The sequence below is a fragment of the Pelecanus crispus genome, chromosome 4 (assembly GCF_030463565.1).
Source record: "Pelecanus crispus isolate bPelCri1 chromosome 4, bPelCri1.pri, whole genome shotgun sequence".
Classification (NCBI taxonomy): Eukaryota; Metazoa; Chordata; class Aves; order Pelecaniformes; family Pelecanidae; genus Pelecanus; species Pelecanus crispus.
The window spans coordinates 28,644,830-28,671,481 of record NC_134646.1 but is presented as its reverse complement, the minus strand read 5'-3'; the positions used below and the strand labels follow the sequence as shown (position 1 = coordinate 28,671,481).

The following is a 26,652-nucleotide window of genomic DNA, read 5'->3' as shown; positions in this document are numbered from 1 at the left end:
AGAATGCGCTGTAATTGCCGTGTTGTCAAGCTGCTGCCGTTGCTGACTTGAAGTGCTGGTTGTTCTGGCGATACAGGAATTAGATGGAAGATTACGGTGGGTTGCATCTGATATAATTCAGCTGTTAGTATTTATAAAGGAAGGATTTGGGGTTTTTTTCTTTTTTTTTTTTCCCCGGTTTACTATGTAGTTTGTGCTAGCCTGAAAATGAAATCCCCTCCAGTTTGGAAAGACTCTTACACGGAGCGCTTCTAACGTTGAGAAAATGAGCTGCTACAGCAGAAGTGTGGACGTTTGGAGGGAAATGCAGCGACCTCGGCTGCAAAGGGCAGCGGTTAGAGCAGCCCCTGCGTCAGGCCTGCCCCTGGCCAAGGCCAGCCGGGGGCTAGCAGGGAGTTTTGGCCGTCTGCGGCCGTAGTTCTGTTGTGCTGACCTCGGTGTCGCTACTTGACCGCTCCTAAGGAACCAGAAGCGGCGAAGGCGAAGGATCCAACGGGCCTCTACCGGGCCCGGCGGCGGCCACCGCCCCCCGCGGCCCCCCGGGGCGGAGCGCGGCGCTCGCCCCTCCCCGCCCGGCCCGGCCCGGCCCCGCCGCCTCTGGCTCCGCGCTTCCCCGCCGCCCGCCCTTCGCCATGGCCTTCGCCACCCGCCACTTCGTGCGCACTGCCGCCTCCGCCGCCGCCGCCACGGCGGCCGCCAAGAAGCTGATCGTCAAGCATGTGGCGGTCATCGGCGGCGGCCTCATGGGCGCCGGCATCGCCCAGGTGAGCGCGGCCCGGCGGGGCGGGGGTGAGGGGCGGCGGCGGCGCCATGGCGGCCGTTGGGCGGCCGTTACCCGGCGCGTGCAGCGGGAGGGCCCCCTCACGGCTCCGCCGGGGCCGGGGTCGCCTCCGCGCCGTCTGCCGGGGTGGGGTGGGGGTCGTGCGGGCGCCCTGCTGCCCCAAAGGCCGCGCTGGCAGGGGCCGCGCTTCGTGCTCTTCCCGGGCTGAGGCGGCGGGGGAACCCCAGCTGCGGCCGCCCCGCGCCGCTGCTCCTCGCGTCCCCTTCGCGTTTTCTTGCGTGGCACTGGGGGGTTTTTTATCCTTCAGGCTGAGCCCGGCTGCGGGGCCGCGCTCCAGGCTGCCCCTGAGGGAGAAGGGGCGGGCGCGGCGGAGCGGTCGGGCCGCGCCCCGGCTCCGTCGGGGAGCGTCACGTGTCGGTGCCGGCTGCTGGCCCGGCCTGGCCGAGCTCTGGCAGTCGAGCGGCCGCTCAGGCGTGCCCTGCGAGTGGCAAGGCCGGCGCAGTATTTAAGGGAAAAAAGAAACCCAAACCAACCCCAACCCCCACCCAAAACTAGGCTCCTGCTGGAGCCTGCCGTGGGGCTCGCCCCGGGGGCAGCGTGGGCGCAGCGCAGCCCGAGGCCGAGGGCCGCTGGGAGCCTGGAGGGACGCAGCCCTTCTGCCGTCTTGGCAGACTTCTGCGAATTTTGGGTTTGTTGCCGCGGAGGAGTGGGAAGCACGGCTGCGCCGCTGCTGCCCAGTTGCTCAACTTTCAAACTTGTTGTTCTCTCACTAATCGACGCATCTTCAGGTCAGACGGGTAGGCAAGAACCACCAAGGTCAAAGTTTTAAATTGTTAAGGTGGTTCTTAAGATGGTGTGCGGACTATTTGTAAACCACACAGTGTGTAATAATATTTGGAAAATGTTGGTCCAAGAAAGAAGCTTCTTCTAACTTGCCAAGGGAGCAGATCAAGTGACATTTTACGAGTTATTAAAGAAGCATACAGCACTTAAAACAAACATGTAGCTGCTAATCATCTGCAGAGTTACAGAGTAGTTAATATTTAAATAGGACTTATTTTCCCCGTGTTTAATCTCAGGCCTTTGGCTTTCAAGTTCATCTTTAACTTGATGGTTTTGGGGCAGCAGACTGAACAGTCAGTGATTTAAGATTTAGATATTTACTTAATTCACAGAAAGAGCCCGTTGCCCAAGATAGCAGGGTAGTTCACAAACTTCACAAAGAGTAACTGGAGTTTGCAGGCATCCCCAAGTGGAAACTGACAGTGAGGTTGTACTTCATAAATAGCAATTCTTCCCTCTCAGAACTGAAGTTTTCTCACATTCCTGGCAAATCTCTAGCAGGAGGAATACAGGGGCTATGGGTTTTTTTGCTAAGGAATTAGCTAGTTGTTTATTAACTTGTCTGGTAAAAACACTCCTCTGTAGCATCTGTACCTTGATGCTAGAGTTTCAGGTTTCCACTGAAAGAACCGCTGAGAAAGTTGTTCTCGTGTTTGAAGAATATGCACACTATGCAAAGGTTATAATTCTGCAGGGAACGTGAACTGATCTGCATATTCTGTTAGACTGCATGTTTTCAGAGAGCAGCTTGTCAAGAAAAACATGTCTGGTATTTGGCAGTTAACAGGGGTTGCAGTCTTCTACAACTCTTAAGGACCAAGGATTGTTTTGCTGACCATCTGCCTTCAGTTTATCAATCCAAAATTATCTCAAAGCAGTGATGATTGTAACACTGAGTAGGGTCCCCTCTGCACCCTATTAATAAAGCTTCTCCTCCCTTTTAGAACACTTAAGAAACTGTATCCCCTCTTTTCTTGCTTTCTCATACTGTCAGGAGAAGCTAACCTCTGTTAAAATGTATGGCTGAAAGCCAGGAGTTTATAATTTCTGGTTCTGCCACATGCGAAGCACTTCTGTATAAGAAAAGCATTAATTGACTCCCCAGCACTCTTGCGTTTCTTATTTAGTATTCTTAAGATCATAGGATAATAGAGTCTGAGCGAGCGTGTGTTTGAATTGCAAGGAGATGGTATGATCTTTTGCCATTTTTCTTCTTTCCTGTCTGTGTAAATATGTTAAGAATGAGGTGGGAAAAGGGAGATGTTACTTTTTCTAGGATTTTTTGCCAACTGGTCAGTGATGGTGTAATCATAAGTGGATAATCAGTGACGTATCCCTTATAATGTGCTTGGTACTGATTTTTCTTCTGAAGAGTGGAGGGTCTTGCTTTGCCATTGCAAATGATCAACAACAGATGAAGTTTTAGGAGTGCCAATCCAAGCTTGGTTTAAACGTTTTTTATGATTCAGTTGTTTTTATGAAATGGCCATAGTAAAAATAAAAAAATAATTTAAAAAAAGATGGATAAAGAAATCTCCAGCTGCAGACTGACACCTTGTTAAAGCTATACTGCTCTGTCCAGAGGCAGTGTGGCATTTCTTTATTTGCTGGATTAGTAAGGCAACTTGGATGAGAATAGCACCATGCTTTTCTTCAGGAGATATCTCTATTTTTCATTGCAGCTACCTTTGTTGGAGTAGGTCTTGTGGGCACAGGAGAATCTGTAGTCTCCAGGTGCAAAGTTAAATGTAAAGTAGAACTTTGCAGAAGGTAAGCTCCTAAGATGTGTGACTTCGTAGTCAGTGGAACTGTGTTTTAACATCTGTTTTCTACAATTATTATATTACAACTCTGTTAGTTCAAGAATTCCCAAAATGAAGATAAACTGTTGCTAACTAACAAGAGAAACATAAATTAATGAACAGTGAAGTAACAGATAATGAACAGCTGATTTTTAGAAGGCTGTTGCAATGTGAAAAAGTGACATTATATGTTTTAAATTAATTGAATACTGACCAAAAAGACAACCCAGTAGTGTTGTCTGTAGCTGAACCAGTGTTTGTACCAAGTGCAAAGTAAAACAAGTTTATGGGCCGTTCAGGTCTTTGTAGAGTCCTGCAGTGGCGAACATTTCACTGCTACTCCCAGCTCCACTGTCACCTTCCTGTTGTTGCAGGGACATGCCCATGGCCTAACAGCAGAGTTGTGTTACGCTACGTCCCAAGAACACAGGGTTAGCCATCCCTTGTACCACCCGCTCACCCTGCCAGCATTACAGTTTTGGTCTCCACAGCCCTTTTTCCTTACAAGATCCAAGGATCACAGCTAAGCCACTTGCTCTTTTCAAGACAGCTGCTTGTTCTCTAGCCGTAGCTGCAGACTTCAGCTGTCTCCAGGCGTAGGTAGTGTTCTGCAGGCAGCTCGGGGGAAAAATGGATTTCTTTTTCCCTTTCCCTAAAGTTGTTTGAGACCTTTATCCCTTTCCCTCTGCCCCAGCTGTGTGCAGGTTTTTGTGATTTTTCTAGTAAAGTGCGTAAGCCTTGATTCAATGTTCTTTAGCTCTCTTTTGCCTAATTCATTGCTGAGTGTATTGTCTGCCCCAACACAAATCAGTATGGTTGGTTGTTTTATGATACTGATGTTGAATCTTTTTTTTTAACTTTCAGGTTGCAGCAGCCAGTGGTCACACTGTGGTGTTAGTAGACCAGTCAGATGAAATTCTTAAAAAGTCTGCAAAAGGAATTGAAGAGAGTTTGAAGAGAGTGGCAAAGAAGAAATTTGCAGATAAGCCTGAGGTTCATGTTATCTTCTTTATACCTCGAGCAAAACTTAGGAGAATAAAACTACCATACTGAAGTTCTGATATTATGTACAGTTAGGTATTGTAAAGCATGTTAATATACTGGCTTAAAAAGAAAACTTCTTCCAGTGTGCTGAAGAACTTGATTTTTTTTTTTTTTTTTTTTTTTTTTTTATTCAGGGAGGTTGGAAGATGTCTTACCTTATTTTCATTCCTTTGTAGACTTCCGCCTTGAGATAAAGATTTAAAACAACTTGGTGACCTTTTAAAACAGATGCTAAATGTGAAATGATGCCAAATTATTCATCCTGACTTAATAGCAAGATATCTTTGAGTGCTTACCTGGGAATGTACCAATTTTGTCCAAAAGCCAATAGTAACAGAATAGCAACAGAATAACAGAATTGTCTTAATACCTTTGTAAGTTCTCTTTAAAGATTTGGGCACAGGATTACTGCAAAGGAAATTAAAGTGCAAGTTTAACTACCCTGAAGCAACATGAATTAGATGTGTAAGATACTTTGCATTTACATTACTGTGTAATATATACAGCAAGTCACTGTGAAGCAGTTGATGCATCTAAATTTATATTCTAAGGGTTATTTGTTGCTATGCCTGTTTCTCTAAATTCCACAGCAGATTCAATTCTTCTTTTGATACATATTAACATATATAATATATACTGGTATTGATGATGACCAACATGAATGATGCAGTGGACAAAGGAAGTGAAAAAGGGCTTATTTGTGTGAGGGAGTACAGAAGAAAAATTATAGTAATACCAGGATAACCAGAGCAATATAATATTGTGTACATAGTTATGAGGAGTCTTTTAATCCAAAAGAAAATTGTCTACATGATGCTTGTACTTTATATTCTAGCATGCAGGTATGTTTTTACTTGTACTACATCATTCACCCTTCGTTCAAAGTCTTGCAGTTCGGTTTGATTTCTGTCCTCACAAACTGTGTCAGTGATTGGCAGATGTACTAGTCAGAAAACAGAATAATTTTTCCCCACATTTGCACTGAAACACTAGTGAGTGTAGGCCATTTCATTTCCTGAAGTATTCACGAACAAGCACGTATCTGTTCATAGAAGTGAAACCAGATAATCACTGAATGAAAACAGTGCAAAGGTTTGAAACAGGAAAAGTTCTTTATGGAAGGCAAGTCCAGGTTGTCTCAAAAACTACTGATTGACCAACCAGTTGTTCACTCAGACTTTTATGCTGAAGGCTGAACTGCAGCAAATAGTCTTCCTAAAACAATGAATTCAAAGATCTCTTATTTGCTTCAAAGCAAATTTGATTGGCTAGGAAAATTTTGTCAGTGAGGGCATTGTATCTGTACATACTTGGAACTTGCTCACCGATTTGGAAATGTGGCAGACTGTCTGAGTTTTTGAGGGCTCAAAACCACTTCAGAGCACATAAGGGGCTTTTCATGTAAAAATAAATTACATCATTGTAAATAGACATTGCAACTTCTTGGAAATGTTTCAGGCTGGTGTTGAGTTCATTGAGAAGACCTTAAAGAACCTCACAACCAGCACAGATGCAGTAGCAGTGGTCCACAGCACAGATCTGGTGATAGAAGCCATTGTGGAGAACCAGGAAATTAAGAAGGAACTCTTCAAGAGGCTGGATAAGTTTGCTCCAGAGTACGTGTATTTTTCCTGTTACATTTTGAAAATTAGACCTTTGTATCTTCTGTTTTTATTCTTACACCATTAGTTCTGCATTGTCTTAGCTGCTGTTTTTTAAAAACAGGAGTTTTTCTTCCTTAGACCAACTCCAGACTGTCATGTAGTATGGAATAGTTGTTGTGCCAGGTGCGTACGCTACAAACACTTTCAGGTGTATTCAGCCAGGTTTATTTACTTGTTGCATTGCTTCATTTGATGTACTTCTGGGTATGTTTAGCCATAAGGTTTGTCCATCTAGTCAGCAAGTTCAAATCCAAATGCAAAGGCACAACGATAGAATAAGCTTGTCCTGGTACACATGACGTATGGGTACTGTACGTGTTCCCATATTTAAATATGGAATTGGGATGATAAAATACTTGTTTTCAGCGTGCCTCACAGAACAAGTTTTACGAAGTCTCAACCTCTTAGCTGTAAGTCACAGTCAGCTCAACAGTGGCTTAAGTGAATTGTTTACTTTGTATTACAAGAGTTTGGAGATTGCTCAATGCTGGTTATTGTGTGTGAGGTAAAAGTGTAAATAATTTCCTAGCATGCATGCACTCAGTTACTTACAGTCCCCGGAACTTTTCTTGAGCTATATTTGGTAACTGTTGGAAGTTACTGTTGAATTCTGTCCAAACCCAAAAATGCTGTTAAGCGAGTGTGTAGTCTCAGAAGCTTGATACTTGTAATGGATGATTCAGGATCACAAGACGTTGACAGCTGGCAGGTTGAGGTTTTAACTAGTACACCTAAATCTGGGGGTGTTGGCTAAGAGGTGTTCTAGACTGTCTAACTAAAGAACTAGGCAAGCTGCAGCTTGAATATAATGTCATGGGAGAAAAGATGTTATCATTAATTGAATTCAGCCTGGGGAAATTTTCAGGCTGTCTCATATAAATTACCTGGTACTTCTGAAAACAATAAATGATCCCAAGCAACAGTGTACTGAGCACAGGGTAACTTGTGGTTACCCTTAGTCTGACAGACAAAAGTAAGTAGGTGCCTTCGGCAGTTATCAGGATACATTGTTGTGATTAGATTGTGCTTATTTTATGAAAACAGACAATTGGTTGCCTGAGTCTTTGTTCATATTCAGCAGAGAAAGCTAATGAGCAAATCAGAGTGTACTAAATGGCAAACTGTCTAGAACCAGTTAGCAAGGAAAAGTGTGCACAGAGACTTGGAGCCTCATTTAATAATATGTATATTTTGAACACCTGGGGCTATTTTTCATAAGACAGAGCTGTTTATAAGCATAGCTGCCTTAAAACATCAAATTTTACATTACAGAGTGTTAAAAGATATCGGGAGTTGTTCAGATATGCTCCTTCCTGTGGCAAAAGGCATCATTTTGCAGGATTGTGAAAAATGACATGAGATAAGATGCCTTCCTTTTTAAGAGAAATGATGCTAAATGTAGGATACATGTGGGATAAAGAAAAGAGAATGGTGAAGAGTATGGGTTGCAGTGTAGAAAGTCTAGATGAAAAGAAAGAAAAACTAGCAAAATGGTGAACCTTAGTAGCCAAGTGTTTAAAATATTAGCTATCAGATACAAAGGGTAATTTGTAATTATGTGAGGAATGTAGAGTTGCAGATCGTGTGAGTAGCATGGGGAAAGGCAGAAATGTCTAATGAGTGTTTTTCTGCACATAGAAGGAAGCAGTAGGCTTTATTCATCCCGTGCGGCACTGCAGTGGAATGGAAGGTTCTCCCTGTCAGTGCAGGCATCCTACAGCCTTTGCTAAGATTCAGTGTTTCAAAATTGCTAAAACTAGTATGTGGACTAACTGTTGCGTCAGCTTAATGGGGGTGGTGGTCTTGTGGTTGATCGGTAACGAAGACAAGATTTGTTTAAGATAGCTTTAAATCTTGGGAGAAGCTTTGCTTCTGTGGGGCCCTGGGCGTTAATGGCACTGTCAAGTGTATGTTATAGGCAGAGATCATGAAAGACCAGGCTTCTGAGGAGGGAGGACTTGTCCTAATTCAAATCTTGGGACTTACTGCGGGGACAGCTGATCAAAATGTGAGGGGCTGTGTATTACAGTGGCTCAGACCAGATGATGAATTATGCCTTTGGAACATAAGCTGTGTGAAACCTGGCATTTTTCTTCTTTTGTTCTGTATCCCATGTCCCATGTGTTTCCTTAGCTGCAACAGCTATGTTTGTTTCCCGTTTTTGTGCTATGATGACCTCTCAAATGAAGATAAGTCTGGGGACAGCACAAAACCAAAGCATTGCATTAAAAAAACAAAACACAATTAACTTATTTCCTCTTCCTTTTCCTCTATAAAACAGCTCTAATTTCTCTGAAAGTGGATCTATAAATGCAGGGGGGTGGGAAAGCTATTCTTCATTGAGAGAAGTTTTATTTGGGGGTGGGGAGTGAATTTCTCTTTAAGTTTTCAGAGAAAATGTGATGAGCTGGGAGAGTTGAGCAACCCTGGGAACTCAGGGTATTCCTCATCTGGGTAACTGTCCAGGTGAAATGGTGATTGCTGTTTCTTGGATGCCATCAGCCTGAGCACATACTGGTTTATGTTATTAGAGCTTTGCAAAATTGCTTGTGTATGTTAAATTCCTCTCAGTGTTATACTCATCCTCCTGATACGGTAATTGTTAACTGTGTTACGTGGTCACTATCTTCAGAGTAGGCGATAAAGCATTGCTACCCACTCTTCAGTTCTGTTTTCCTTTTCTTGAATTGAGTCAGTCTCACATTTCCATTTTGAAAAGGTCAGGCTAGGGTTTTTGTAGAATATCCCCACGTTCTTTGTGGCTTTTAGGCATTTAAACACTGCAGCACTTTCCCAAACAGGATCATAATGAACACGACAAAAGAAATTTTGGGTATCCACTTTAAGAGCTCTTGCCTACTTGCTTTCTGTTTATTTCTGGGTGGTGAGAATGCCCGTCAACATCTCTTGGTCTCAGATTTATCTTTAGAGGTGGAGACTCAGCTAGGAACTGGCCAGTAGTTTTCACTGTTCACTGTGTTAGAATCAGTGTGCTATAAAACCGTTACAAAAGCAGCATTGTTCAGTGGTCACTGTGTGACAGAGCTGGACTGTACCAGTCAGTTTTGTTGAAATGGTATGTTTCTCTTGTCTTGGACTCTGTTCTTAATCTCTTCCCATGACCCACTAGATGGCACCAAGAGAAAGCACACCAGTGCCTGGAAAAGCATCCCTGGGGCTTCACTGTTCCCTTCAAAAGCCTTCCAACTCTGCTGTCACCTGAAGCCTGGATTATGTAATTTTAAGTCACAGAGGCATGTAAATTCTATTTTAAACTCAATTTGAATCAATTGCTTGGTCAGAGCAGAAAGTGTAAATAAAATGCCTTGTACACAATACAAATTTAATGCTTTTTTCCCCCAAGGCATTATGTTGTGTGAGGCTACAGTATTCACCTGCGGAAGTGATGCTGAGGTAAAATCTCTTACTATAAGTGAACCCACATCTAAACCTAGCAATGATTACATCTCACAAATCAATGTGCTTAATTTTATATGAATATTTGAATTCTTTGTATACAGTGGCAGATTTTCACTGAAGATAAGTGTCTTTTGGATGCAAAGACCTTGCAAGGTCAAAACTATGAAATGCAGAATACTCTTTTTAGTACCCTGCCTCAGAACAATGTAAGGCCCACTTTACGGTGGGGAAATAACAAAAGAGTATTTGTAAGTGTAAACAGGAATTTTCAGGATTTTTACTTCCTTCTCCATAACAAATTCTCAAAAACTGAGCAAATACAATAAAAAATGGAAATCAGAGTGGTTTTTTTTATCTCTAAATGTTTTCTTTTAATGCCACTATAAGATGTCCCCACAACTTGGACGTAACTTTTCCGAAAGCTCTGTTGCAAAGCTCAGTTATCTCTTGGTGAAATGTAAACAAAACACCAATATAGATTAACATTTGATGAGTCCAGTAGGATAACTTTTTGAAAGGCCAGTAGGATACAGCCCAGAATGGAAGGTTGGGTTTAATCTCTAATTTAGTTTCTGATTTTTGTGGTTTGAAGAAAAAGCCGTTTCTGAAAGTTTTTGGTGTGATGTCAGTGTAACAGGGCTGTTGAGGTTCTGAGATATTTCTTGGAGGGGAAAAAAAAAACCAACCAAACAAAAAAAAACCTTGAATCATTATAAATTGCGTTTAGTAAATATGGTTTATGTCTGGAAAAGGACTTCATATATATCTTAAAATTCTTGGGGTTTTGTGTACCGTGATAACCTGCAGGGATATTTCTGAGAATTCTGTGGACGGTTAGCCAATGGATGTCTATTTATGCTTAGTGCAGCAATCTTCTACTGTTAGAAAAAGAGCTGTCATTTATGCAATTCACATGTTTCTTTTTTCCAGGCATACGATATTTGCAAGCAACACTTCATCCTTGCAAATCACGGAGTTGGCTAACTCAACCACCAGGCAGGACCGATTTGGTGGTCTCCATTTCTTCAATCCTGTGCCTATGATGAAGCTTGTGGAGGTAAGTGTTTTATAACATCATCATAATAACCACTGTAGCACAGCAATGCAATTGTCATCACTAAGAATTCAGTTAGATGAAAGAGTAGATCTCAGTTTGCAGCTCTTCTGATATGGAATAAGCTGCCTCTAGTGATAAGAGGGTGGTGCAGTCTCTGTTGAGGGGCAGGTTGAACAGGCAGAGGTAGCTCCTTCAGTCTCGAGGCTCTGAAGTTCTCCACTGAACTGCTGGCAGGGGTGCTGTTTATAGCGATCATTTCAGGCACGCAGGCAAGCTGATTGATAAGAACTACTGAGAGCTTAAACAAAATCATCCGATGACTGACAGAGGAATTTGATTGTTACCAGCATAGAAATCAATAGAAAATGATGTGCAGATGAAATCTTTCTGCCTTGTGACTTTTGAAACAAAGTCAGTCATGTTTGTTTCAATGTTCCAGATGATTTGTTTGGAAGTATTACAATATTTCCCAACCTTTAAGGAACTGTAAAAAGAAGTTTTTACATAACTCTTCAGACGTCTTTTCTAAACATACTCTCTTTGGCTACGTCATGCAATTTCTAATAATACTGCAGTGCAGAGCAGAATAAGGATAATCTGATATTAGAGTTTATCTGAGCCTCCGAAGTAAAGATCGCATTGCAGAAAACTGACAGGTGTCTCATCTGCTTTTTCTCAGGTCATGCAGAGAGGAAATTAGAAAGGCAAAAGCACAGCTAGAACTCAATCTGGCCACTGTTATAAGAGATAATAAAAAATGTTTCTACAAATACATTGACAACAAAAAGAGAGTCAAGGAGAACCTTCATCATTTATTGGATGCAGGGGGAAACATTGCCACCAAGGATAAGGAAAAGGCTGAGGTACTTAATGCCTTCTTTGCCTCAGTCTTTAATAGCCAGACCAGTTATCCCCAGGGTATTCAGCCCTCTGAGCTGGAATACAGGGATGGGGAGCAGAATGAAGCCCCCGTAATCCAGGAGGAAGCAGTTGACGACCTGTTACGCCATCTGGACACTCACAAGTCTGTGGGGCCAGATGGGATCCACCTGAGAGTACTGAGGGAGCTGGCAGAGGAGCTTGCCAAGCCACTGTCCATCATCTGTCAGCAGTCCTGGTTAACAGGGGAGGTCCCTGATGACCGGAGGCTTGCCAACATGAAGCCCATCTACAAGAAGGACTGGAAGGAGGATCTGGGGAACTACAGGCCTGTCAGCCTGACCTCGGTGCCAGGGAAGATTATGGAGCAGTTCATCTTGAGTATGCTCAACAGGCATGTGCAGGTCAACCAGAGGGTCAGGCCCAGCCAGCATGGGTTCATGAAAGGCAGGTCCTGCTTGATCAACCTGATCTCCTTCTATGACCTGGTGACCCACCTAGTGGACGAGGGAAGGGCTGTGGATGTCATTTACCTGGACTTCAGTAAAGCCTTTGACACAGTCTCCCACAGCATTCTCCTTAGGAAGCTGGCAGCTCATGGCTTAGGCAGGTGTGCTTTTCGCTGGGTAAAACCTGGCTGGGTGGCCGAGCCCAGGGAGTTGTGGCGAATGGAGTTAAATCCAGTTGGCGACGGGTCACAAGCGGTGTTCCCCAGGGCTCAGTTTTGGGGCCAGTCTTGTTTAATATCTTTATCAATAATCTGGATGAGGGGATTGGGTGTGCCCTCAGTAAGTTTGCAGATGACACCAAAGTGGGTGGGAGTGTCGATCTGCTGGAGGGTAGGATGGCCCTGCAGAGGGACCTGGACAGGCTGGATCGATGGGCCGAGGCCAATTGGATGAGGTTCAACAAGGCCAAGTGCTGGGTCCTGCACCTGGGTCACAACAACCCCATGCAACGCTACAGGCTTGGGGAAGAGTGGCTGGAAAGCTCCCTGGCGGAAAAGGACATGAGGGTTTTGGTCAACAGCCGACTGAACATGAGCCAGCAGTGTGCCCAGGTGGCCAAGGCGGCCAACAGCATCCTGGCTTGTATCAGGAATAGTGTGGCCAGCAGGAGCAGGGAAGTGATTGTCCCCCTGTACTCGGCACTGGTATGGCCACACCTCGAACACCGTGTCCAGTTTTGGGCCCCTCAGTACCAGCAAGACATTGAGGTGCTGGAGAGTGTTCAGAGAAGGACAACGAAGTTGATGAACGGTCTGGAGAACAAGTCTTATGAGGAGTGGCTGAGGGAACTGGGATTGTTTAGGAGAAGGGGAGACCTTATCGCTCTCTACAACTCCCTGAAAGGAGGTTGTAGTGAGGTGGGTGTTGGTCTCTTCTCCCAAGTAATCAGCAATAGGATGAGAGGAAATGGACTCAAGCTGTGTCAGGGGAGGTTTAGATTGGATATTAGAAGAAATTTCTTCATGGAAAGAGTAGTCAAGCATTGGAACAGGCTGCCCAGAGAGGTGGAGTCACCATCCCTGGAGGTGTTAAAAAAATGGGTAGATGTGGCACATTGGGACATGGTTTAGTGGGCATGGTGGTGTTGGGTTGAAGCTTGGACTGATGATCTTAGAGGTCCTTTCCAACCTTAGTGATTCCTAGTTTTTACTTCCATTAAGAAATAATCCAGCCACCAAGCCAGGAAACATGAAATTATTACTCTACCCTTAATTGGTTTAGTGGTGGACTTGGTAGTGTTAGGTTAATGGTTGGACTGGATGATCTTAAAGGTCTTTTCCAACCCAAACGATTCTGTGATTCTCACCTTCCCCTGTTATGGCTGACCTTGATCAGCAAGAACTTACAAGCTCTTGAGTAAGTGAAAATAAACTTCGCATGTTGGCCACTCCGCCCCAAAGTTTCACATACTTTGTGCCCTTAAATGCTGTAAATCTTTTTCCTATGTCCCATGAGTGATTAGTTCTAGTATTGCTTTGGTGACAAGCCCTTCAGGTATGTTCTGCCTGGCTTTTGAACTCCCCAAGATTCACTTTATTATATTTTTTGCTTGTTTCCCATTAAAATACATATGCAGTTGCTTGCTCTGTGTCTTTGAATGTATCATTTTCTCCCTCCCTCTTTTGAAATATTTGAACCTTTTGGCTGAAATGAACAAACTTTGATTCAGAGTATGGTTGTCTGACAAGGGCGCAGACACTTGCAAATTCTGTCACTAACTTCTGTACCTATGTGGATTTTTTGGGGGTTTTTTTTTGGTTTAATATTGCATCCTGTATATTGCAACTAAATGCTCTGGGGAAATGTAAGAAGGAAAGGAAGGAATTTTGTAGGTGTTGTCAGAGATCTTTACCGTAATTCCTTAGGCTAACATAGGCCTATATTGATTTCTGTGCTAAGAACTACTTGTTGGCAGTAATTTATTTCTATGGATGAAATGTTTTATGCCTTGTCTCAAGCCTAAAACAAATTACTGTCTTTAGAAATCTAAACTAAGCCTCTGTGAGGTTTGAAAAATACAGAAGATATCTATCATCATTTGTGAAAAACAGCAATGCCTCTATGACTGCTGTGGTCAATCTTTGTAATTTGTGGGTTTTTTCACCTGAGTTATGAATGTCCTAGCCCAGAGTCACTCCAGTTGATGAGTAGTATTTGAAGAACTTCAAAACACAGAAGCTGTGCTTTTAGTGGCTTGATCTTGAAAGGCGTCAATATTAGTAAATACATACACTTTTTAAGGCTTTGCTTTTGTTTCATAGAATCATAGAATGCTTTGGGTTGGAAGGGACCTTTAGAGGTCATCTAGCCCACCCCCCCTGCAGTGAGCCGGGACAGCTTTAACCAGATCAGGTTGCTCAGAGCCCCATCCAACCTGACCTTGAATGTTGCCAGGGATGGGGCCTCCGCTATGTCGCTGGGCAACCCGTTCCAGTGCTTCACCACCCTCATTGTAAAAAATTTCTTTCATATGTCTAGTCTAAATCTGTTCTTCTTTAGTTTAAATCCATTATTCCTTGTTCTGTCACAACAGGCCTTGCTAAAAAGATTCTCCCCATCCTTCCTGTAGGGTCCCTTTAAGTACTGGAAGGCCGCAATAAGGTCTTCCTGCAGCCTTCCCTTCTCGAGGCTGAACAACCCCAACTCTCTCAGCCTGTCCTCGTAGGAGAGGTGCTCCAGCCCTCGGATCATTTTTGTGGCCCTCCTCTGGACCCACTCCAACAGGTCCATGTCCTTCTTGTGCTGAGGGCCCCAGAGCTGGACGCAGTACTCCAGGTGACGTCTTACCAGAGCAGAGCAGAGGGGCAGAATCACCTCCCTCGACCTGCTGGCCACGCTGCTTTTGATGCAGCCCAGGATGTGGTTGGCCTTCTGGGCTGCAAGCACACATTGCTGGCTCTTGTCCAGCTTTTCATCTACCAGTACCCCCAAGTCCTTCTCCGCTGCTCTCAACCCCTTCATCCCCCAGCCTGTATTGATATCAGGGGTCACCCCATCCCAGGTGCAGGACTTTGCACTTGGCCTTGTTGAACCTGATGAGGTTCACACAGGCCCACCTCCAGCTTGTCCAGGTCCCTTTGGATGACCTCTCATCCTTTCAGATCTACTGCCGTAAATCAGGATTGGCGTTGACAAACACTGTAAAACAACATTTTCTGTGTAAAACAGATGTTTCAGTTTGAAATAATGGGGGGAAAATTAAGAGAATTGCCCAAACTATAAAAAATATTACTGGAATTGCCAGTCATCTGTCATGGAAGCTATCCTTCATGGGTCACAATTCTGTGGTGCCTTTGAGTCTTATCTCCTATTTTCGTAGATTGTTGATCTCATGCTCAGAAGTGCATAGCTTTGAGGGGATTTCTCTATATAATCCAAATTTTTTCTTTCTCTGATAATACAAAGGACTGGTGCTAATGTTTTAAAATTTTGAAGTGTATATTAAAAATTCATTCTTGAAACTGTTACAGTCTTATGTAAGTATCTCAGATATTTTTATCTGATGTCAAAGAACACTATTTTGTCTGCTGAGAAACAAGCCTTTTCCTCAGTCCTAACAGTGTTTTTTTGTGTTGGCCTTATGTCAGTCATTGGTGGGGGTGTAATCTCTGTGTGACTTAATTGTATGAACAAGGAGGTCAGCCTTAACTGCTTATGTATAGTATTTTTCAGTTACTGCACATGGAGGTCAGTCTTAATACAAATATCACAACCAGTTCAGCTTCTGCAAGTCTTCTTTTTCTTTCTTCTTTTTTCTTTTTTTGGGGGGGTTGTAGGTCTCTAATAAATGACTTAATGCATACCAACTCCAGTGAAGTATAGAAAATACTACATGTGACAAAAGACTCATTTGTGAAGAAAATCAACATGGAAATGTACTACGCAAAAGCTAAGAGGCTGTCACATATTTGAAAGATAAATTTTAATGTTTTTTTAGAATTAACACATTAACATTGGGCACAGGGTAGATGTTACAACCCTTTATATCAGGAACTATGTCTGCTAACAGGGTTCCCTGGATTGATGCCATTGTGTTTCCTAAGGCAACAGAGACTATGTAGCTTTTAAAGTTGTCCTGTGATACTATAATCTCTAAATGGGATTCCAAAGAATGGTCCCTTTTACCATCCATACTGGCTGAGTGGGAAAGTATCTTAAAGAAACACATAATTTCATAATGTGCAAAATGCTGTATCTGTCTTTAAAATATATTTCTGTGTCTGTTACATATATATCCACTGAAACTGGTTTTTGCAAAACAAATGTTTTGTGCATTTCTGGAATAGTGTTCTGGATTACAGTTTAATCATTGCTGTACTGAGAAATGAGAGAGATTCTGCCCATAAATGTGCTTATGCTCTCCCCACCTTCCCTCTGCCCAGGTCATCAAGACTCCAATGACCAGCCAAAAGACTTTTGAATCACTTGTGGATTTCAGTAAAGCAGTAGGAAAGAGTCCTGTCAGTTGTAAGGTGAGTACATTTTGATTATACAGGGTTCAGAAGGTCTGTTTTTGAAAACTGTTAATTTTAAGGTGGTAGGTTTTAGTAGATGTAAGAGCACTTCAAGAATTCCAGGCTAGTTTTTGTCCAGTTTCTCATCCCTATTAAAAGCATTTTGACAACGAAAACGCCCACAAATTTACCACAAATTCCTCAAAGTAGAGTGACTCTAGACATCTTGTGAGAAGCAGCAAAGCTCACAAGTATCAGGGTTTACAGTCTTTGGTTTTTCTTTTCCAGTCTTGCAGAAGCCTGGACTGGAGAGCTTAAGCAGGAGCTCATCTTTAGCCATGCTAGAGACAAGACTGCTACCTCTTGTACTGTGAGGCAGTTGGATGGATCCTCCATGGTGTGTGCTCATTGCAAGTTTTTCTTAAGACTGCAGTAACTACACCCATATTAATCTTCATTGCTTCACAGCTTTGGGTTTTTTTGTCTAGCATAACATCCTACTTCCTAAGCACACTTTTTCTGAATCCATTAAGTTGTGGTCTGGGTAGCTTTATGCAAGCTATTGCCTTGAGTTTCACAGCCCCCAGGAGAGATTTAGTCATAAAAAGAAGGGCCTGCAATCCGGTAGTTACCGGTAATTCAGCATCTGGATGCTGGACTCCAGTTCTGGCTGTACTGCTAAATTGCTCTGTGGCCTTAGTTGACTTTTTTCCTGTTTCTGTCACACTTTTGCAGTATGTAATATGCAGAATATATGATGAATTATTGTTTATAATTAGCTTGGGTAGAGGCTAATGCAGTCTCCATATCTGAACACCCCCCCCCCCCCCCTTTTTTTTTTTTAATTCCTATTTTTAGAAGGGAAGTTGCTTGGAATTCTCTGGATTAAATATTGAGATAAAATGGAGTGAACAATAAACATCTGAAACAGTAGTATATTTGTAAAGCTCTTTCTCTTTTCTTTGTATTTTTGATTTTCATTAAAGCTTGTGTAAAAGAAGTTCTGTATCAGTTTGTTACCTTCTTCTGGCAGCATGTATCCAATCTTTTCATTGGTAGCATTGGTGTTTGCTATTGAAGCGATCCTAACTTGCAAAAGCATGGTTTACCAGGGAGCAATGGGGGAGAAGTACACTACTTAGCCAGGAGTGTTTCTAGTAGTGAATATACAAAAAAACCTGTTAGGGTTGCTCTTCTCATATCCTTCAGGAAATTGTATCAGCAGAATTTTACTAAAGAAAAGGCATTTGACAACTGACCACATTAAATTATTTTACCATTAATTGAGTTGGGCTTGTAGTAGTCTTATTGTTCTCAGTCATGATGAATGTTTATGTGCCATTCCTTTTTTGTGAAATTCATCTTTTGTGTTTTAATACTGAGCAGATAAATCAGATGAAAAATACAGTTTAGAAAGTACCAGAAATTGATGATTCAATAAGTGTCTTCATCCACTTGTTTGATTTGTCATCTAGCATTTGAGTGTAGTACTGCTAAAGAACATTTATTTAGAATCCCTTTTTTTCTTTTCATAGGATACTCCAGGGTTTATTGTAAACCGTCTCTTGGTGCCATATATGATGGAAGCTGTTCGACTTTTTGAGAGAGGTACTTGTTGGGATATTGGCTTCAGGGAATGTTGACATATAACACTGCTAAATGTTACATCCCTTCAGAAAAGCCTTGGGATTCCCTCAAAACTTTCAGACCTTAAAGCCTGGAAGTGAATAGTGAACATCAAATATGAGCTAATATGTGTAGTTAAAAAGACCTTGTCTTCACTTTGAAATGTCAGTGTATGCAGAGTTAGAAGGTACTTGTTACTTGTGTGGGAAATTTCTGTTGGTGGAAAAAGTTTCTGATTTGGAGATGACAAGGTGAGTCTAGTGCCATTGTGAAAATATCCTGTCAACTGATCAGGAACCTTCCTCTCTTCATCCCAAGAGATGTTAATGAAAGTGGTTGAAAATCCCATAGTGAGACCATCAGCAAAGTTCTCCTGAGTTCACTTGTATTGGGCTTGTGAAATAGAACACCGGTTTTCAGATGAGGTGAGTAGTATAATACTCAGTGTCACACTACAGTACTGGCATACAAGTGATTTGGGTTCAACTATTGCCCCACAAAACCTCCTGTTCCCTTTCTATGTCCTTTTTTACACATAGGTTCTTTAGGAACTCCCATCTCACTGCTGGCCTCTTTTACGTTAATTCTGAGGGTAGGTAGAAATAATCATGAATCTCCAAAGAACCACTGAATTTTTCAAAGCATTGATGATTGTTTTGAAAAGGAAACAAGCCGATAAGGTAGTAGATAAAGAGGAAATTATGGAGTATAATTGCTTTTATTTCAAGTGCTCTGCTCATAGCTGTGTGCTACTAAGAATGCCATTTGAAATATTTTGTTTTTGAAATCACAGCTTTTTTACAGATGAAAGCACTCCATTATCAGGATTCCACCAAATATGCTTTAAATATTAAAAATCTCTTTTATAGCACATGGAAGAGATGGTTTGATCTCCAGAAAAAGATGTAAACCAACACTACTTGTTTATCCATCAACAGATGTCCCTAATTACATCTCAAAGGGAGAAAAGAGCAAGTTTAGTGACTTGAAAGGCACAGGCATGGATGCGAGGGTGTGTTACTCTCTTAGAAAAAGTCACAATTTTAAATAAAGTGTATGGGTGTTCCAGTGTGTGTAGAAGAGGTGCCTTTATGTGACATGTATCATTATGCATATTGCAGGAGACAATAGAACTTTTAATTAAATGTAGAAGAAAACAGTCACAGAGATTGTATGTTAAAGTTGACTGTTCTCTGCCTAAGTAAAACAATATTTTGATTTCATCTTTATTCTGTTTGTATTTTGTTCAACAGTATGATATTTCCAAACTTGTTGAAGTTCATTTATGAATTTTTAACTCTAATGAAATCTATTTTAAAAGCTGGTTAATGTTTTGAAAAGCCTGATGGCTGTCTCTAATTCATATTTTCCATTGAATCAGGTTAACTTTTTCTCATATCCTTTGCATTAATTCTCAGAGTAGACATGAGCCAGATTGTTGTCCACTTTAGCATGAAATTTGGGTCTCTTTCCTGGCAACCCCAAGCACTGAAATACCATTTTATTGGGTCAGTCCTTGAATCTTTATTTATACAAAATCTCCATGGGTTAAATGTGTGCTTTTGCGTAGGCAAAATACCTTTAGTATATTAACAGTGATTTAAATGGTGGGCGTATTATAAATATTTATGTATGGTGGTCTGTACTGCCCTATTCTTAGTGGAAAACCAAAAAAGCTGTCAGTCAAGTTTCTACCGAAGTCTGCTTTGTACTAGGAGACTAGTATGAACTAGGGGTACAACCCTTGTTTGCCTTTTTAACGCAACCGTATACTGTCAGGTGGCCAAGTCCCAAGTTTGACAAACAAAGATGGACAACTCTGTTGATAGAAGTATGTACATCTGCATCAGCTTCAAGTGAGTTGAGGATTTACATGTGTTTGAATTTGGGGAACTGAAATTATGTTAGAATTAAGTAAGGCTAATTTTCCCAGTTTCTTAGAAATAAAATGTGGTTTAAAAAAATAAAATTGTCAGCTTTAAAGGGTAAAAGAAGATGTATAAAGAAATTATTACTTCATACAGAACGTTCACTGAAGTTGTTGCCTTTACAAGAGATTTTGAAAATTTATTTCTAAGATTCTCTGATCTTAGGTGTATGAATTGCATAGGCTATGTCTGCCAAGCTTTTGGACACCCTGCATGCCTGTAGGCATTGAGCATGGAGGTTATTTAAAAAGTACCTCTGGGGTTTGTTTAACTTTGTCCTTTTTATAGGATATGCCAAGAAGTGCACTGCCTTTATCAAAATATGTATTAGAAATAAGCAGTAGAGGTGCATATGCTTTCATGACAGTATAAAATATGCATTCCCAGCAAAAGAATGAGGTGAATATTAACTGTGACAATGTGGCAATGCAGGATTTGTATTTTTAGAGGCACAGACTGAAGTAACAGATTTCTGATAATTTTGATTATTTTTTAAAAATAATTTTGGAATTCACAAATTTAACTGCATCAGCACAGTCTCTTCAGGTCACTCCTATCTGCTGTCTCTGGTGCTGATGGATATCCTCTGGTGAAAGTTGCTGTAACTAAGCATGTTACCCAGCTGCTACTGCTCCCCCTGCCACCATGCCTGCCTTTTCCATCAGCTGGATATCGTTTGCCTTCTGGCTGTTATAGAGTAAGGGTAGCTCTGTCCTGTGCATCATTCAAAAGCTGCTGCTGATCTCATGAAGCTAAAATTGAGATCTTTCCTTACTTGCACTATTCAGCTGCCTCTAAAAGAAGCTCTTGATTCTTCGTAGTGACCAGTTCTTCCTCTAGTCTTTCTGACAGGTTGAGCACAGTAGCTGCGGCTCCATCAATAGCATAGTGATCTGTACTGAAATGCAAGAGGAAGCTAGAAAAATGGAAAGCAGGCCTGCAGGGCTGGGTTGGTTTTTTTTGGTTTTTTTTTTTTTTTTTTTTGTGAGAGGCTCAGCTTTATACTCCAGCGTATGTTATGCTGATTCCAGTTTTTGTGGTTCTGAAACGTGCAGAGATTTCTGTGAAGAGCTGCACCAGGGTGAAATAAGAAAGATCCTGTTAATTATTTATAAGTGGTGCCAAGTAGATGCGGGATTTTCTCTGTTCATCAAACTGTCAATCTTTTCTCTAGGAGATGCATCAAAGGAAGATATTGATGTTGCTATGAAGCTTGGGGCTGGCTATCCCATGGGTCCATTTGAACTGCTGGACTATGTTGGGTTGGATACCAGTAAATACATTATAGATGGTACTGCTTGCTTATTTTCTTCTATTTTTCCCCTTTTTAGCTAAATTGTGGATGAATGTTCTAATGAAAATCTGACTTTTAATTAAACTGAATGTTTATGGCATAGCCTTTTAACTGTTGAGGAGAAAGGAATGAGAATTCAGCTCAGAATGCAGTATGAGTACAGCGTTTGTACTGTATGCCCGTAGCCTTTGCACATGGGGACAGAACAGTGGTGGTTTTGCTGACTTCATCAAGTTCCGGTGAAAATAATAATAATATTAGCAGAACTTTATATAACTAAAAAAGAATCAGTGGGAAGAGAGACATACTGGAGATAAGAAATTCTGATGAACAGCAACGAATGTTGAAACTCCCTATCCTATTTATGCCAGCCATTCTCAACTCTAAATTAATAGGAAACCCAGTAAGTACCTTGAAAGATGCAAGTATACCATCTCCCTTTCCCTTCAGTTGATAAGTGGATGAATGTCAGTACAGTAACAAAAGAAGACATAATTTTTGAATGAGCAGCTTAAATATTCTCTGAGGCAGAATGTCACTCTCAAAATAGCATCTTCAATGAAACTTGCTTTTAGCCAGTACTGTGGAGTAGTGTTATATTGTTCTAACTGACCATGTCTTTCACAGTGTAAATTCAACTTGGAATTTCTTTCCACTTGAACTTCTTTTCAGCGTAGCCTTTGTTGTATTTCCTTGTACTGATCTATATTTTAAAAGTTCCCCTTAATTTTTTTTAAAGTATTAAAAATCCTCAGTCATGGAGATTATAAGGTGTTCAGAGTAGACTACGCCTGAAGACTAATTGCTAGATTTGCTCATAATCATCAATACTGAGCTGTGCTTTATGAAGCTGTATTAAAGGGTCTCAGAAAGTCTAGAATAAGTTCCAAACATCCTTCAGTTTTCTGGCCTCTTAATATTTTTCTAAGGAGATGCAGATCTCTATTGTCTTTGCATATAAAACAGAACTGTTACTAATTCATCCACTTCTTTTCTTTGACCAGGATGGCATTCATTAGAGCCCAACAATCCTCTTTTTGCACCCAGCCCACTCCTGAATAAACTGGTAGAAGAGAAGAAGCTGGGTAAGAAGACTGGAGAAGGATTTTACAAATACAAATGAACTCCAAGCCTCGAGAGGTGTTAAACTATCTGCGTATGCTATTCAGCATTGCCGTATTACAGGTGAATTCTGTTTGAACCTTCTCAAGGATGGCAGAAGCTGCATTTAGAACATAACCCACCTCTGAACTGAGTGATTGCACTAGTTAACTTTTTCTCTGCTGAAAGCTTGATTTGGTAGATTTTTTTTTTTTCTTGTAATTCTGAAAAGCTTTACATGTACAGTGCCTTCATGCAGATGTTGATTTTTCAGGTGCAGGACAGAATGACAAGTGAATTTATGTATTTGAAACATTATTATATTAACGAGGAAAATCCTGAAAATAACTGCACTTTCTTAAAAATAAAATTTTCAACAATTCTCTATTGAATGTCATGGCTTGCAGTTGATGTACGTGGTTGTAGTCCACTGGGTGGCAGTCTTTTTTCACTCTGGCAAATGTAGTGATGGAAAGGCAGTAAGTTGTTCTGTTAGGATTTTTCTTAAATGCAGTGCTAATCTGTAGGTATAAATTACAGTGCCTTGAACAATAATTTTTTGAATGTCATACTATTTAAAAATAAAAATAAAAATCCTGCAATGGCAGACTGGCACCTGGACAGAAGGTTCCCAATACAGCATTTAAAAGCAGAACTCATGATTTGTGTTGGGATTTTCTGGCATTTTCAATGACCAGTTGAGAGCCGCCTTTTGCTAGGTGCTGTAGAAACATAATGAAGAGGTGGTTTCTGTTCTGATTGGCCTAATACATAGATTTGTTCTTTATTAGCTAAGCTAGGAAGCTGGTGAAAGCTTCCGTATACTTTCTAGAGTCCTGTAAATTGGCTTTATTTACTGCCTATTCATTTTAAGTATCATTTTTACACACTACACTACTACTGTAGCTGAGTGCTTTGGGGGACTGAAATCGGAGTCTGTGCTATGTAAACAAATAGGTGTGTCTGGCTGTGTGAGGCACCTTCTGTTTTGCGACTTTATTTCCTTGGAGCTTAGCAGAGCCTGGATTTGTTCCTGGCAGGAGTGCTGTGAATCCTGCCTTTTCTCCAAGTACTGCAGAGCAAGTGGGTATGAGGGTTGGAGTTCCAGTTCAACTGAGTAGTAGCCTTCTTTCACTTTCTGTATTTTGGATCTGCAAAATGAGTGCTTAGATGTATTTTTTAATTAAAGAAAGGATTAAAGAAATAATTATTTGCATCTTCCTCCCTCCCCCAACATCTAATTCAGATTGCATATAAAGACACTGAGGCTGACATGTTAATTTCCTTGCACACGATCAAACAAGAAATCTCTGAGAACAAAAATTATTGGTTTATTGGATCCTGGTTCCTCATTACAGATCTTCTGATTTTGAGATGCTTGTCTTGAAAGAAGAGGGTTGAAGGAAAGAAATGGTACTGTAGACAGTCTCTTGTTATCGTTAAATTGAATTGGTTTTTCTAAAATACTGTCCACTTCTTGCACCTGAAGTCTGTTTCGCTTGAAGGTTCTTAGTGCCTGTAATTCAGTTCAGTGATTTCTAAGTGTTGCAGGGTGAAGTTAGCTTAGTAACTACTGTTTTCGGTAGTAAATAAAAATGGAAACGTCTATTACTCTTGTGTCTTAAACAATGCTTTTTGTTTTTTACAAAGACATTTGGGCAGAATTAACTTGATGCTGCTCCTTTTACTTGGAAGACCATCTTTATTTTTAATTTGGAAACGCTTAGGTTTATAGCAAGGCATATTTAATAATAAATGTGCAAAATATTTTTCACTATTAAATGTGATATTTTAGCAAAACAAACTTTCTCTAAAACAGTGTTTTTCTTTCAGGAGCTCTAACAGGTACAGTATGTTTATATGTAATATATACAAGAAACCTGAAAGAGGCATTTTTAAGTTTGGCTTGCTATTTCAGAAGAGACTTCTTTTTCTCTGTAGTGAATAGGCCATGTGGAGGTACTTTACTGGTGGGTGGGGATGGTTTATTTTATCAGCATGTGGAGTACTGTGCCAGGACGAGCAGAAATGAGGTAAAGGGCCAAAACTTCAAATACTCTCCCTTAAATCTAGATCAGAACACATAGTGGTAATTGAATGACTGAGGCCATTGAATCAAGGTAAGCCTTTTCTTTTGCTCCTCAGTGAGGAGGTGTGGAGGATGTAGAAGTCCCTTCTTGGGTTCAAGATCACGATGAAATTGGTCAGAAGGAGGATATTAAATAGTCACTCCTGATTTGTACAAGAATTTCTGCAGCTTTGACAGTTTAAAGATGTCTAGGAGGCTTAAAGAATTAGGAATGAAATAAAGGAATTGTCTGTCTCCACCTTTCTCTCAATAAAGATTGTTTCCTAGCCCTTGCTATGCCTGGACTTGATGCGGAGGTACACAAGCCACCTTCCAGTGCATGTAGTGTTGACAAGTGAAGGGGAATCTCCTGCTAGTCAGTAGCTCAGACTAGGACATGGTACCTTAGACCTGCTCTCACCAGTCAGCTCTTCCTGAATTTTTATTAATAGGGGAAAAGAGATAGTGGAAAAAAATGAGGGACAGAAGAGAAAGGAGAAAGGGTGTTTGGTTTCCCTGACTGCCTACTTTTAAAACCTTTAGTCTTCTTTATCCTTTTTGTCAGCAGGCCTCACAGATTAGAGCATTTGCCCCACTTCAGTCAAAGCTTTGAGATGTACACTTGGCACCGCTTGGGAGCAGCTTGACAGCCAACAGCTGAGGAGTCGGACGAGAGCCCAGCTACTGCAGCTGGGAAGATGGCTCCAGATTCAGCATCTGGGTCATTTCAGCTGCCAAACGTGCTCCATCTATGGTCATCCTAGCTGCTGACGCGGCTGGGGAGAAGACGCGAGCACTGCAAACTCTACATAGGGAATTGAAAGCAGAATCTTAATTGGACTGGATGAGGATGCTCTGTATGAGTGGCTTATAAAGTGCAAGAGGCAGCAATAAAGTTTGATCTGAAGAGGAATTAAGTGTGTAGAAGTTAAAACTTGGCTTTGCTCTAACAAATGAAATGTTCTCCATTAATGGCACTGAGCACAATAATACTTGTATGTAGGTCAATAGTAACAGCTGCCTGTTTGTTGAGTGCAGATGTCCTGAAGTTCTAAACCCGCATCTGTGTTTGCAAAAGTCATTGAGCTTTTCCAGTATATTACTGTAGGAGTTTTATTTTCTTAGAAGATACGGATATCAACTTGTAGCATGGATTTGAATCTGGAATGGAAAGTGGAGTTTGTTGCTTCCTCCTTCATTGTGGGGACTTGCAGAACATCACCTTGGTAGGAATTGAGTTGGGAAAACAGCATTGCCGAAGAATTTAATGTATGTTAATTGTCTGTTGATGAAGTTTAGCCCCTGGAAATGAGTAGCTGCCTTGAAGTGAATAGCCCAGATCTGTCCAGATGGGAGTTTTGTGAACCTATGCCTTATTTTACACCGTAGGAAGAAAGGTTGACTGAGCAGCTGCATAAAACAACTTGAAGAAGTATCTTTTTTTCTTTCTTAGACCAGTTGTATTTTTCCCCCAAACCATCTGACCCAGCGGTTTTGAAGTGACAATGCAAATGTCCTTCAAAAAACAGTTGTTATAAATGGCAGGCTATTGGCAAGACCAGAGTTAACTCCAGCATCTAGCATGGGCTCTTCAGAGCCACGAGATCCAGTACTACCAGCCCCGTGCTCCAGCAGTGAATCAGGCCTCTGAAAAGCATGGTGGTGCCTTCAAAATGAGATTCAGAGTTTGGTTTTGGTTTTGTTTTCTTAATGCCATATTTGGTTGGTCATCTTCTCCTGATGTTTGTTCTCTGGATAAGGCTCTTACCACACTTTCAGATATCTGTGAAACTTTTGAGGTTTGTCAGTTGATCTCTTCTGTAGATCCACTTACTACAAATTAATGAATGCTGGAGAAGAAAAAAAACAAGAAACTTGCTGTATAAAGCTAAGTGTAGCGAGATGTGATTGTCTGGTTAAATGTGTACCTGTTAGAAAGAAAAGGGCATCTGAAAAAGAGGTCTTTCCAGTTTGCCCACCTAAATGGTTGTCTTGGTGTGAAAAGGTCTTGTGTGTTCCTGACTTTGTGCCAGTCTTTGGTCAGTAAAGTCTGCAAACGAGTTAGGTGTAAGCTGACCCAATGTACATATTCCTGTGGTCAGAAAGGTGGGTGCTAGAGGATGTAGGTACTAGCAAACGATCTCTGTTGTGTTACTCTGTACGTTAATTGCAGTGCAGTATT

General features: G+C 41.4%; 1 protein-coding gene across 2 annotated transcripts; it reads left to right on the top strand.

The window, feature by feature from the left end:
- The first annotated feature begins 632 nt into the window (after nt 1-632).
- HADH (hydroxyacyl-CoA dehydrogenase) lies at nt 633-22,789 on the top strand. 2 transcript variants are annotated; one of them, XM_075708766.1, is made up of 8 exons: nt 633-764; nt 4,291-4,419; nt 5,929-6,086; nt 10,485-10,611; nt 16,382-16,471; nt 17,989-18,061; nt 21,182-21,298; nt 22,306-22,789. In XM_075708766.1, the coding sequence occupies exons 1-8, from the start codon at nt 633-635 to the stop codon at nt 22,422-22,424; spliced, it is 945 nt and encodes a 314-aa protein (XP_075564881.1). In that variant the 3' UTR covers nt 22,425-22,789. The 2 variants fall into 2 exon arrangements, with proteins under 2 accessions (XP_075564881.1, XP_075564880.1); XM_075708765.1 differs by having other exon boundaries at nt 17,989-18,079; nt 21,137-21,298.
- Nucleotides 22,790-26,652: the final 3,863 nt, after the last annotated feature.